The 14,005-nt window shown below is 43.8% G+C and overlaps 2 protein-coding genes across 3 annotated transcripts in view; both read right to left on the minus strand.

The window, feature by feature from the left end:
- Positions 1-3,518: 3,518 nt before the first annotated feature.
- Positions 3,519-6,347, minus strand: sdsl (serine dehydratase-like). The gene is made up of 7 exons (XM_039009737.1): positions 5,929-6,347; positions 5,460-5,499; positions 5,240-5,379; positions 5,009-5,097; positions 4,498-4,725; positions 4,256-4,386; positions 3,519-4,085 (listed from the first exon to the last, which is right to left on the minus strand). The coding sequence occupies exons 1-7, from the start codon at positions 6,079-6,081 to the stop codon at positions 3,892-3,894; spliced, it is 975 nt and encodes a 324-aa protein (XP_038865665.1). The 5' UTR covers positions 6,082-6,347; the 3' UTR covers positions 3,519-3,891.
- A 578-nt stretch (positions 6,348-6,925) lies between these two features.
- The window catches only part of LOC120060423 (apoptosis-stimulating of p53 protein 1-like), a 43,076-nt gene continuing 35,996 nt past the window's right edge, over positions 6,926-14,005 (minus strand). Inside the window, exons 10-17 of one of the 2 annotated variants that reach the window (XM_039009735.1) lie at positions 11,710-11,792; positions 10,938-11,367; positions 9,927-10,696; positions 9,535-9,672; positions 9,161-9,294; positions 8,823-8,989; positions 8,339-8,538; positions 6,926-7,887 (exon numbers count right to left, since the gene is read on the minus strand). In XM_039009735.1, the coding sequence (XP_038865663.1) occupies positions 7,846-7,887; positions 8,339-8,538; positions 8,823-8,989; positions 9,161-9,294; positions 9,535-9,672; positions 9,927-10,696; positions 10,938-11,367; positions 11,710-11,792 (1,964 nt within the window). In that variant the 3' untranslated portion in view covers positions 6,926-7,845. Of the gene's footprint in view, positions 7,888-8,338; positions 8,539-8,822; positions 8,990-9,160; positions 9,295-9,534; positions 9,676-9,926; positions 10,697-10,937; positions 11,368-11,709; positions 11,793-14,005 lie in introns of both variants that reach the window. The other variant, XM_039009736.1, reaches the window with a different exon arrangement.

The following is a 14,005-nucleotide window of genomic DNA, read 5'->3' on the forward strand; positions in this document are numbered from 1 at the left end:
ACAGACACATCTCAACATCAACTGTTCAGAGGAGACTGTGTGAATCAGGCCTTCGTGGTCGAATTGCTGCAAAGAAACCCCTACTAAAGGACACCAATAAGAGGAAGAGACTTGTTTGGGCCAAGAAACACGAGCAATGGACAATCGACCGGTGGAAATGTGTCCTTTGGTCTGGAGTCCAAATTGGAGATTTTTGATTCCAACCACCCTGTCTTTGTGAGACGTGGTGTGGGTGAACGGATGATCTCCGCATGTGTATTTCCCACCATAAAGCATGGAGGAGGAGGTGTGATGGTGTGGGGGTGCTTTGCTGCTGACACTGTCTGTGATTTATTTAGAATTCAATGCACACTTAATCAGCATGTCTACCACAGCATTCTGCAGAGATACGCCATTCCATCTGGTTTGCACTTAGTGGGACTATCATTTGTTTTTCAACAGAACAATGACCCAACACACCTCCAGGCTGTGTAAGGGCTATTTTACCAAAAAGGGGAGTGATGGAGTGCTGCATCAGATGACCTGGCTTCCACAATCCCCCAACCTCAACCAAATTGAGATGGTTTGGGATTGTGATGGTCGGACCGCAGAGTGAAGGAAAAGCAGCCAACAAGTGCTCAGCATATGTGGGAACTCCTTCAAGACTGTAGGAAAAGCATTCAAGGTGAAGCTGGTTGAGAGAATGCCAAGCGTGTGCAAAGCTGTCATCAAGGCAAAGGGTGGCTGTTTGAAGAAAATAATATTTTGGGTTACTACATGATTCCATATGTGTTAATTCATAGTTTTGATGTCTTCACTATTATTCCACAATTATTATTCCAAAATAGTAAAAATAAAGAAAAACCCTTGAATGAGTAGGTGTTCTGTAGCGTATGTAGATATATTTTTTTTATAAAGAATAGATATTTCCCGTGATGGAGTGCTGATGAATGTAAAACTGGCTCAACTGCAAGTGTTGGTTCAGGAGTTGTTTATTTTGTGTTGGGGGGGGGGGGGGGGGGGGGGGGTCGAGGTTCTGTTCTGCTCACCTTTCCAAGATCCAGAGCCAGTGAAGGGAGGGAGGCATGCAGGCATAAAGCATAGGGTGACGTCAGGGGCTGGTTGGTCTGCTTTATGTACGAAGGGCAGCACTTCCAAAAGTTGGCCTGTGAGTATTGCGTAAATATTTAAATTGTCCAGGCCTGCTTATTGTACACTGCTCGGGGTCTAATAGAGGTATGTAGCTGTAGTGTACAGTCAGTAAAGCACAGTAAAACTGCTCCAGGGATAAGCACCCTGTACAGACTGCCTGGTCTTTGTTGTCAGGCAGGGCAGGCACGACTGTAGAGTTCAAACTAAGGTTCCTGTCTCTGGTCTCTACTTATTCCTGGATTTCTTTATTTTTTTCTCTTTCTGTTCTCTTCACAGGTCTGTTCTGTTCTCTCTCTGATTTAGCTGTACTGTAACTCAACCAGAGTCATTTGTGATGATTTGGTCACTTTCATTTGCCTCAAATAAAGGTTAAAGATGTAGACTTGTTGACTTCATAGTGATCTTTTGATGAAATTCCTGATACCAATACATTTGTTAGGACTGCCCACCTCTTAAGCAAAGCCAACCAGACAAAGCCTCTACAACCTATAACTTCACTGTGGAAATGTGAGAGCTAGGAGCTCTTCATAAGGCAGATAGAACATGCAGCAAGTGAAACAAATGTTTATTTTACAAAGTTTTGATTTCCAGCACTTGATTTATAGTTTTAAACAAAAGGAAAAACCCATCAAGCCTTGCCTACACACTTACATCTAAACATCAAAGGTTGTGATTGATGGAGGATTAATGATTGGTTCAGTACCCGCCCCATCAGTGGCTCTGAGCTTGGCGCTCCTACCTGCACACAAACAACATGATGGATAATATGTCACGCTTTGTTTAAAAATGACTGGGATGAATAAAGTTGGGACTGCAACACTATTTCCATAAACTAGTCTACTGTATTAGACCTAGCTAACAGAACAAAGAAACATTCTTTAGCAGACAGGCAAACTATGCAGCTCTTTGCTCCCGCTCTTAAATCTTTCATATCTCAAACATTCATGTATTTCATCCACACTAAACATTACTAACACATTGTGTATTTTCACTTAAAAGGCTACACGTGTGATAGTTTTCAATGAAAACTGCTTACAGTGTTACTTCTTTTAACTACATTACAGTAAAGAAAGAAGTTAGTATGCCAATGTCTATACCTAATATTGTACCAGCCTGTACTTTCCTTGTCTGGAAGGCATCATCATTGATAGCTGAGGCTGCGTCTCAAGTGGCACCTTATTCTTTATATAGTGCACTACTTTTGGCCATAAAAATAATACACTATATAAGGAATAGGGTGTAATTTGGGATACAGCCTCAGCGAATATGGGGGAAGATGTCCTCTTAAGGGAGGTGAGGAATCAATCCTCTAATGTCTCTGATCTGGTCTCAGATTATCCTTTAAGACTCCATCCCCTGGGGGAGGGATAATAGACTATGAAAATAGTCATTAAAAAGCATTTCAAAGAAATTAAAGCTTAATCACATCCTCATAGTGGATCTCAATTACTGTCATTTACAACATATCAGTGTCCAAAAAGAGGGAAAGCACCTTACTTTTTTTTATTACTTTTTTTAAACTAAATGTTTTACTATAATCTTGACTTGTTATAGTCATGCTGGGAAATCATACTTAAATTTGTGAATCAACTCTCTTCCTGGAAAGGCCTGTTAGAACTGTGACTGACCTAGTGCCTTGGTGAACTGCTTCATAAGTGTGAGGTAAACCTGTCACATTCAATAAACTCACATAAGCAATGGTGCTATTCCATTCTATGGTGCTTCTTATGACCCTGTAGCTTGGGAGATGGTGTCTAACTCACAGACATTGCATCCCACAGTTGTGTCAAGTTGTCTGGATGCCCTTTGGGTGGTGGACCATTCTTGATACACACGAGAAACTGTTGAGCGTGAAAAACCCAGTAGCTTTGCAGTTTTTGACACACTCAAACCAGTACACCTGGCACCTATTACCATACCCAGTTCAAAGGCACTTAAATATTTTGTCTTGCCCATTCACCCTCTGTATGGCACACATACACAATCTATGTCTCAATTGTCTCAAGGCTTAAAAATCCTTATTTAACCTGTCTCTGCTTTTCCATGACTATTTTAGATTATTATATGATCGGTTTTATGAGGCTGCTACTGATATCTGTTAAACATAGCCACGTTGGGTTAAGACTGTCTCATCAACCATGTCAGCTTAAACAAAATAGTAGCCTAAATGTATATCAAATAAACAAAGGAATACCAGAAAATACATGCGTATAGCTGATAGAAACAGAATGATGTCAGAAGTTAAGCAACGGTTGTCTTCTTAGTATAGCCTACCAATTCCACTGGTCTTTTGGTTGGAATTCTCAACAACAAGGAGTACCACCTGCTGGTAACAACTAGTAACTGCATTTGAACAAAGCATTAAATGTACAGATAATAACCACTACTGAATAGTATTTCAGATTTTATTCTATGAGACATAAAAGGTTGTCAGAGATTTTCCAAATTTGACACTGATTGCAAAGCAGGGAAATTAGAGGCAGCATTAGTCAACATTGTGAAAATGTATACAACAGGGTAAGAAGCTGCAATACAAAAAAAATTACGAATCGGTCCTCATAATCTTTCATTAAAACAGTCTGGAGCCATGACCTACTGGTGGAAATCCAATAGCCTCGTCCATACTGTATGTGCTGTAGCCAACTATTTTATTGTTTGATCAACTATGGGACAAGGCTATAGGCCCTGGTCAAAAGTAGTGAACTATATAGAGAATAGGGTGACATTTGAGACTCAGCCTAGGAGCTCCATGTTCTGTGTTCATCTGTTGAGGACCTTCCTGAGATGTTCCAGCTGTGCCTGGTTGATACTGCTCCCTCCACAGACAATCATGACTAGGGGTCCTGCTAGGGGAACAGGCAGCCGGCCCTCACCCTGCAGTCTCTGGATGACGCCAGAGTACACAGCCGCTAACGCAGCCCCACAGGCCAGCTCCACCAGCACACGCTCCTCGTCTGAACACACACACACATAGTGTTAGTCGTAGTTGTAACAGTAGCTACGTTTCTTTTAGGATATCACTATACATCAAATAAAGCAGAGTAATGTATGGAGATGTATTGAACATTTAAAACAATTCTAGAATGTGCCCTCTGACAACAGTGGTGTCTGGTATAACACTCACCCAGGAAGGTCTCCACTGCTTGCAAGGCCTGCTGGTCAGTGACCAGCTCTGATATGATGTTCATGTTGCCCTCCTTAATGTACTCAAAGGCCTGGCTGCACACCGTCTTCGAACCCAGACACTTGGCCTCACTGGCAATACAACCATCATGACAGATCATTACAATGGAATAGAGTAGAAAAGATTTGAATATAACATAAAGCTAAATTAATATCTCAGTGTAATCTCTGTTCTCTTCTCACCTAGTGATGTCAGGGAGGGTGACTATCTTGCCAGCCTTTACTGCTGCGTTAAAACAGTCTGCTCCCTCAGTCTCCATGCAGATGATGGGCACACTGGCCCAGCCCACTTCCTTCATGCCCTCCACCACCCCACAGAGCAGCCCTCCTCCCCCCACAGATAAAACTACAGCCCCAGGCTTGGATGGAAGAGAGGCCTTGATCTCTCTCACAATACTGGCATGGCCTTGCCTGGGGGAGAATCAAATCAAATCATATTTAAAGTGTAATTTCCAAACAAATGTGTCACCATACACTTTACACAAAATAGAAAGGGGGAAAAAATGAGACAAACAAGAAAAGAGGTGGGAAAACTGTCCATTCAAAAGAAAAGGCAACAGCAACTCCTAATAGGAGAAGAACGGTGTTCATTTCACAGAATCTGAACCATTATTTGTGATCTAAGTCGGTCATTCTAGAAGTCATGCCCCTTACAGGCTCATTTAAGGTTGGTGTGACTGGAGTATCTTCTCACCAGAGCAGAGGATGGTCAAAGGGTGGGACATAGGTCAGGCCATCAGTCTGGGTCAGACGCAGGGCCTCATCATTGGCATCATCCCACACCTGAACAGGAAAAATGAGACAGACAAATTGCAAAAAACACCTGGGGGAACAGAGTAGCCTACAAAGTCCACAAGTAAATCAGTCTTCGGTTATAAGGCTGGCAAAAACTACAGGAGAGGTGGTCACTAATTGGCGGGATTACCTTGCCGACTACTCTGACCGTGGCTCCCTGGTCCTTCAGCTTCTCCCTAATCAGCTCAGGAGAGGATGAAGGCACAATGATAGTTGCTGGAATGTTTAGTTTGCGTGCCACATAGGCTGTGGCCATCCCAGCGTTGCCACCTGAACACAACATAAAGATATTGTCATAATGGGGAATGTTTGGATCACTTGGAAATATTATTATATAAATCGTCTACTACCTGAAGAACAAACAACTCCTTTGGACTCTGGTCCTGCAACCTAGAAATTAAAATAAAGTATAATGCCATTGATCAGATATGTGTATTTTTTTTTTTTTATTCAAACTGAGAAAGTGTGATTTATATATTGAAACGTTGCTCTGGTCTTATCATCATGAACTCAAGGAAGCATTAAAAAAAATGTATCTGGTCAACACTAGGAGGTGTTATCGCACAAGTGTTTGAACAGTACTAAACAAACCTGAAACAAACTCTTTATAATAATGGCGGATATTTTCCATGATGAGCAGAATTTCAAAGGTTTGTGCGCGTGAGGTTGTTTGTTTCCAGTATGTAGGCCGATCACTTGGGTAAACAATAGGCTAATCTTTGAAATGTTACTAAATCTCTATTCTAAGTATGGTTGTCATTAGATGAAATGTAAATTGGATTTACGATCATTTTACTTCAACCCTTTGAACATGCCTACCTTTTGGCAAAGGTGTCCTATACCACGGATTTTGAATGAACCGGAGGGTTGGGAACTTTCCATTTTTAAATACACATTGGTCCCGGTCCGTTTTGACATGTCTATGCTCTCCAAAAACGGGCTATTTATGTGAAAGGCTTTTGGGTTTGCCATGAGGGCTCAGGATAACAACGTTGGAAGTATTCGATGTCCCCTTGAATGGTAGTGCGTAAATTGCGTATGTGCAAATCCAGGTTTTCTTTTCTCGCCAATGTGCCCAATCCACAGAGAGACGCAATGTACCGCTGTCAACTAAGATTGCAATTCCGTTGCGGATGACAAGACAGTAATAGGCAAGAAGTAGACTACTGTAGAACAATATTCCGTTTGTAGGCGGTGCAACTTTGTGACAAGATAGCTTGCTGCGGCAATCAGTACATGATTTATCCCTGACCTTTGCATAAACTGCCATATCTATCCGTTAATGTTTAGCTTTCAAAGGAGGTGGGATAGATCATAAATGAATCGGCACGCTCCCTGTTAACTCTTGTTTGGTAGACTGTATGAAAACTGCAGCCAATGTAAGCAAGCACTGTGCATAGCATAGTGAGACGTTATTACTATAACAACATACAACATTCTATGTTACATTTTTTTTTTTACTCCCATTCAAGGGAAATAATTATTTATTGTGTACATTTAAATTTTTTGCAGCATATTGATTGGTGTTTGTTTTGTATGTCACATAACCCATCCATACAGCAGACTGTAATACACAACCAGTAAATCAAGCCAGCGTCGGTCAACAGGTAGGCTATACTCAGTGATGAAATTGTGTATCAATTTGCATGATGGGTATTAAATAGACAACAACCAACCTGAAACAAAAATAGCACAATGTACAAACTTCTGCCTAAATTTAACTCAATATGAATACAAACGCCAAAGAGAGATCCTAACTATAGACCTCCTGTTTGGGTGATAAAGCATTTATATACTGTAGGCCTATGAGTGTTTGATGAGCTTAGTTTCAATTCACACCCATAGTTAGCTTCATAGTTATTATATCTGTAGAAGAAAATACTGCACCTCTCACTTTCCTATCCCAGCACTACCTCTCCCCCTCATTCCTTCAGAACACATTTTGGTTCGCAAAAATAAAACCAACATTGTATGACTGTTTTAAACATTCCACATCTCTTTCAGTAGCTTTAACCAGCCTTCAAAGTCGTTCAATAACACCTGCTGTCACATTTCGTCCTGTCCATTTCTCATCTCGTAAAAACATTATCTTATCTCTTGCTTTCTTTCCTCCACAGAAACCCTGAAGATTTGCCTTGCAGGGTAACTGTCCATCTTCATCTAACAGCACTTAGTTCAAACCCACATTCACTAACTCATGACTGCCTCTGTCCTCTGCTCCCTTCTCTGAGATTATCACATTCAAGTCCTTACTCGACTGACACACAGGAGAAAAACACAGAGTGAGAGAGGGAAATGGGAAGCCCAGATCCAGAGTATTCTCTGAATGAGGGGTGGTGGCAGGGCGGTGGGAGTTGTTGAAAAAAATAAGTAAAAATGGTCCTTCATTGCTTCATGAACCAATGAGAAAAAGTCAGCTTAGTCAGGGAGAAAAGCGAAACCTTAAATGCAGACAGGGATCTACGGGTGGTGTATGCTGGCTCTTCTTCCTATTTGGTAAGTGACCACCAATACCGAGCCTGTCTGTCTGTCCGTCTGTCTGTCTGTCTGTCCAGATATAGGCCACTCTGTCCATGCCCTGGCCCTTGTCCTTTGTTCTGGGGTGGCACAGACTGACACAGAGAGAGGGCACTGTCCAGGCGCTGCCACTGTCTGCAAGTCTAGTCAGCTCCAGCTCTGAGCCCAGTCCCAGCACAACAACGTGCACTATCTTCTCAGCAATGTGCATCGTCTTCTCTATGCCAGAGAACGTTGTCTAGGCTTGATCCTTGGATACAACTGTAAGAAGAAGAAGAAAACGTTATTGTTCATATTATTTTCAGATCAAGGAAATTCAGCTTATACAGGCATAGGATTTATTACCAAATATTTTGAGATGCCACTTCTGTCATTGGGTTAAAGCTCCTTATCAATTTCAACTAACATTTAATTAACATGTCATTTCAGACAAGAGTGGGGATATCTTATACATAGTATATAAGCATAAATACACCACATTAATCACAGAATTAAAGGATCTCTATGATATTAACATCCTTATGATTCATATTAACATCCTGGTGATTCATATTAATATCTTGGTGATTCATATTAACATCTTGGGGATTCATATTAACATCCTGGTGATTCATATTAATATCCTGGTGATTCATATTAACATCTTGGGGATTCATATTAACATCCTGGTGATTTAGACCATAGTTGTATCCATCATGGTGGCTGGCCTTACCCCTAGCAGGTTGCGTGGCACGTATCCCTCCTTGTCATGTAGTCTGGCCCACCACCATTCTGTCTCAGCGTCGTCCCTGCGGCTCAGAGTGGTAATGGCGTCTCCCTCGTGGAAGGACAGCTCGTCTGAGCTCTGGGCCTCGTAGTCCCACAGCCCGTACACTGACCCTTTATTCATCACACCCAGCTTCTCCTGCACCCCTGGGGGTGGATAGAGGGGAAGAGGGTCACGTCACAGTTCACATGGAAACACTATTGAACCTTCCTAACACAAAACCATGGCCCTGTCTCGAAAACCCTGGCCAAACAATAACGTTGGAACTTCACCTAGCCTTCAGATAGGTTAGGTGGAGCTTTCACCATATTGCTTATACCTACCTATCCAATTTTACATATCCTAGCACGAGTTCCTGGTGTGTAGGGTGTAGGGGCTATGGGTTGTTTGTGTTCAGGAGCCATATGTCTCTCTTTATAACACCACTCACCGTAGAGGAACTGGGAACACTGTGTGTATCCGTCCTCCATCTCCTCACACTTATCAGCCGCTGTCTCCACGTCACTTATGGTGGTGGCAAAGATGGCCGCCCCTGACTCCACCAGCATCTTACAGAGATGTACACTGTTACAGGAGGCTGCACAGTGTAGTGGGGTCCTGGATATATGACGGACACAAAAGGAGAGACGTTCATGGAGACATGGTGTAGTCTTGACCATTTTAAATACAGGTGAGCAAAGCTAAGGTGAAAGAAATAAAAAATATCAAGTGAAAGAGGAAGGTAAAGGGAAATGGTCACAGCAGGGTTTAAACAGTGTATGTCCTCACCATCCATCGCTGTCAGCAGCGTTGACGTTGACCCCAAAGTCGAGCAGGAACTTGACGATGTGGTGATGTCCAGCACATACAGCGTTGTGCAGGGGGGTGATGCCCTCGTCATTGGCTGTGCTGGGATTCTCAACCTGCATGGTGAAAGGGTCAATCAATCACATTTATTTAATTATTCAATTAAATAATCATGATAAAGACTTTTTTACATCAACAGTTGTCACAAAAGCCGTTAAAATGTTAAAAGAGCAGATGATTTAGATGTCAGTTTGAAATCCCTCACATGCTGACAGTCTATGGTACGTAAAATGAGAAGACAACACAGTTCATTTATCTTCTGGGATAATAGTTTGAATTGAAGAGCCTATGATTACCTCATAGATGATCCTTTGCACCAGGTCAAACTCTCCCTCCAGAGAGGCGTCCAGTAGCAGGGCCAGGGGGTTGAACTTGACCCGCAGCCCGTGGCCTGTCCGCTCTGACTCAGGCTTCTTCAGGTTAGTCCTCTTGATCTGCTGAGACAGAGAAAGGGGAGTTACTCTCTACCTAATGTCATGACTAAGGCAGAGAGTTTTTCCTGTGAAGAAAGTGAAGTCTGCAACTCTGATGGCAACTCTAACACAAGTCAGAGTTACAGTCATTACTTTTTCAAGGAGTTTTTGCTTACCGTGTGACCTGACCAGGGGAAACTCTGGACCCTATGAATTATGACTTACAAAAAGGAAGCATGCTGTTACATTGTGGACCTGTAGCTCCGCAGGCTTACCTTAGGCAGTGCCGGGGGTGTGACAGTCCGGGGAGAGGTGTCTTTCTGCTGGGGGGACGAGGCCTCAAGGATGGGCCTTGGAGTGGAGGTGGTGCTGGTGGTGGTAGGACCAGGCTGGTTGTTGTTGTTGTTGTCTTCCTGGCTGGGCTGGGGGGTGGGCAAGCAGGGAATGGTCTCACTGGGTGGGGGGGTCCTCTGCTTCTGATTTTCATTGGAGTCAGAGGAAGGGGACAGGCGATGGTCTGAATTGGGACCCTCTGCTGCAGTGACCACAAGGGAGGCTGTCTCCATCAGGTTCCCATTAGCAGTGTTGATGTTGTCCATGTCAGGACATCCCAGGACACCACCCATGAAGACAGGCTGGTAGAACGGAGTGTTGTTGCTGCCCTCCATGCCTCCGGCCAGGGTGTTGAAGCGCTGGTACAGGAGCTTCTGGATGTTGGGTCCGGTGGGGCCCTCTGGCTCTGTGATGGAGCTGCGTTTCTTCAGCGGGCGCGGCGCGTTGGTCAACCGCCGGCGCAGGACCTCCAGGTCGGCATCGCTCTGGTAACGCAGCGGGGAGTGGGCCACGGGGGTCAGCTTGGTGGGGCTCAGGGGCCGCGGGATGTTCTCCACACTGGGAGGGGGTAGGAGTCTACCCTCTGTGGTGTCCCCTTCCCTGTCCACCATGTCCTCTCCACCACCCAGGCCTCCTCCTGGGGACAGTGCCCCGTGTTGGAAGGGCACAGGGGAGGGAGAGGTGCTGGAGGGAAGCACTGGTTTCCCATACACTACAAACAAAAGGAGATAAAGACATTATTATAGGACCATACCGATTGAGGCCCAACAGGAAAGTCAAGCGTTATCTCGATTCAAATGGTTTTGCACTTTTGGGACTATTACATTGGTCCTACTGTGCCAGACAAGCTCAATCAAGTGCAGATTCATTATTTGAAGGAAATCAAATACTATTAGAACCCAGGTCTGACTGACTCTTTACAAAATATCATGTTCATCTATTGAGGGGTTTACCTGCTTTGACAGCAGATCTGCCTCCTATTGGGTAGCTCTTGGCTGCAGGCTGCTGCAGGTACATGTGGTAGATGGAGGAGGAGTTCATGGTGGCTGGGCCCTTCCTGGGGGACTGAGGCCTGGAGGAGGACCTGTCTGGGACGTAGGGCCTCACAGCCACAGCCAGCGGGGGGTCAGGCCTCTCTCCCGGGCCAGGCTGGGGTGTGGGACTGGGGGGGACAGAGATACGCTGCTGGATCTGCTGGGAGGAGGAACCAGGAGGTGCAGGGGTTGGGGCTGAGCGCTGCCAGGCTAAGGTGGCAGGGGCAGACCTGGGCAGGGAGCTGGTAGAGCAGACTATAGACGGGTGGCCAGTAGGTGCAGGGTAAGTGCCGTAGATGGGTGGTGGTTTGGACACGGATCCTCCTGGTAGCTTACTGGAGTCAAGGCTCTGTGGAGGGAAATAGAGTGAACCAGTTAGATAGACGTCCATGTAGGACAGTAGGAAGGAGAGAGTCCAAGGAATGTGTGAAAGAGCAAAAAGTGAATGGCTGCGTCTCAATAGTCTAAAGTGGATTCTCTACTTGTGTCCTCTCCTTCGTCCTTATTGATCTGAAAAAACAGGGTCTGTGAAAGAAAAATGGTGGAGAATGCCTACTAGGAATTTGCTTTTCATGGTTAGTTATAGAATAACAGTGCAGGTGAAGGAGAGGAGATGATGATAGGAAGCCACTTTAGACTATTGAGAGGTACTCAATGACCGTAGTAGTAGAAGGTGAAGTAGGGATCTCACCTGGTCTGGGCTGGTTTTCCTCCAATCTGAAGGTTGGCGTGAGGAGACACTTTTACTCAGGGTGGGCCACACTGCATCATTGGCTACAGGAGGGGTAGAGAAGAGAGGGATTGAGTGAGAAAGGCAAGAGGTAAAAGAGGGGGGGGAAAGACAGCAGGACCGGTAGTCTGTGTATCAGTATAAAGGTTGGGGAAGATGGGCTGTGGTATTCTAGTTGTCTTGAGAAGTGATCGATAGAATGTTGATGTAGTCTAAATGAGCAACTGAAAGTAGAGTTACACACACACACAACACTGTATTTGAAGAACTAGTACCTGAGACTAATACGTTTCCATTTCTAGATCACGTTGCTCTCTTTGCCTTGTGTCTCATACTAATCTCGGTTAACACAGAACTAAAGTCTTGCGTAGTTGGTCAGATGCTCGATTAAGTTCTGGGTCCATATGTGTTAAGAGAAGAGGATAGGAACCGGAACGAAGAGAAGAGGATAGGAACCGGAACGAAGAGCTCCACCCTCTCTCTTTGCAAGTTAGAGTCCAAATGTTACCTCCTCTTCCAAAATTCGAAAAATGCTAACACCTGCGAAATCACAATTTGCCCACGATTTGCCCAAAGCACCGGGAACTAATGCTGCTCGTTATCTCGCGCATACCATTGTATCATGACAGATCTCCAGTACCGTTTATGTAGTCTGTCCACTAGAGATTAGTCTCATACAGACTGGTACAGTATAGGCACAGGAACAGGGTTACCTCCATACCTATATTGCAGGACAGACTGACCTGAGGGTCACAGTGTCAGTTCTAATAACAAGGAGTATGTGCTGTGTGTATTTTAGTCCTGTCCCCGTTTCTGATCCGGTTTAGATCAGGTTAAAGGGATTAGAGAATGTCTATCACTCCAAGAGGATCTCTCTCTCGCTCAGCTCTCCTGGAGACAGTCTGTCTGGAGGTAAACTATTCCCTGCATCCTGTCTGTCTGCCTGCCAGGCTTCCTATTAAACCTATTGCAGTGTCTGTGCCAGCTAAGCCACTGCTACTCTCCCTTTCAAACATTACAACTGCCCGGTCCTATTAAAGGTGAGCACTAGAGGCGCTACATCATCTAAGGCTGAGCCTGAGATGGCATACTATTCCCTATATAGAGCACTAGTTTTGACCAGGGCCCACATAGAGCTCTGGTCAAGTAAAGTGGACAATATAGGGAATAGGGTGACATTTCTGACACAGAACAAGTACATCAAAGAGGACACATCATTCCTCTCTCTACATGAGTCCCGTTTGAATTGTACATTCATAGAGGTGGAGAACTATGCATCAGTAACCCCTTCTCTAACGTCATAGATCTATTTTTGTCCATACAAATAAACCATGTAGCCTATCCATTTCCCCTTATTCAATAGAGGTCATTTAGACTGACCGTGGTATTTTTGGCTACAAATATTCACACAATAACATTCAATTCCAATATAAATAAATTGATTTTCTAGGCGGGAAAGGAATGGGACCTCATAGTAGGCCTACAGAAGATGAACACAATAGTTACATAATGATTCAACCTGTAGCTACATATTTTATGTAAGGAGGGAAGGCAAGCCTGTGGCATTAGTTTAAGGTAGATGTTATAACTATATACATGCATGTACACTACCAGTCAAATGTTTTAGAACACCTACTCATTCAAGGGTTTTTCTTTAATTTGACTATTTTCTACATTGTAGAATAATAGTGAAGACATCAAAACTATGAAATAACACATATGGAATCAGGTAGTAACCCAAAAAGTGTTAAACAAATCAAAATATATTTTATATTTGAGATTCTTCAAATAGCCACCCTTTGCCTTGATGACAGCTTTGGACACACTTGGCATTCTCTCAACCAGCTTAATGAGGTAGTCACCTGGAATGCATTTCAATTAACAGGTGTGCCTAAAAGTACATTTGTGGAATTTCTTTCCTTCTTAATGCGTTTGAGCCAATCAATCGTGTTGTGACAAGGTAGGGAGGTATACAGAAAATAGCCCTATTTAATAAAATACCAGGTCCATATTATGGCAAGAACAGCTCAAATAATCAAAGAGAAAAAACAGTCCATCATGATTAAGACATGAAGGTCAGTCAATCTGGAACATTTCAAGAAGTTTCTTCAACTGCAGTCGCAAAAACCATCAAGAGCTATGATGAAACTGGCTCTCATGAGGACCGCCACAGGAATGGAAGACCCAGAGTTACCTCTGCTGCAGAGGATAAGTTCATTAGAGTTACCAGCCTCAGAAATTGCAGCCCAAATAAATG

Source organism: Salvelinus namaycush, chromosome 15 (genome assembly GCF_016432855.1).
Source record: "Salvelinus namaycush isolate Seneca chromosome 15, SaNama_1.0, whole genome shotgun sequence".
NCBI classification, from domain to species: domain Eukaryota; kingdom Metazoa; phylum Chordata; class Actinopteri; order Salmoniformes; family Salmonidae; genus Salvelinus; species Salvelinus namaycush.

Excerpts from the sequence above, each read along its gene's own strand:
- sdsl (XM_039009737.1), bottom strand. The coding sequence starts at position 6,081 with ATGGCAAACCCAAAAGCCTTTCACATAAATAGCCCGTTTTTGGAGAGC. Across the intron at positions 5,098-5,239 it reads CGGTCAGAGTAGTCGGCAAG|GTGTGGGATGATGCCAATGA; the intron begins GTAATCCCGCCA and ends TTTCCTGTTCAG. Across the intron at positions 4,726-5,008 it reads TTTGACCATCCTCTGCTCTG|GCAAGGCCATGCCAGTATTG; the intron begins GTGAGAAGATAC and ends ATTCTCCCCCAG.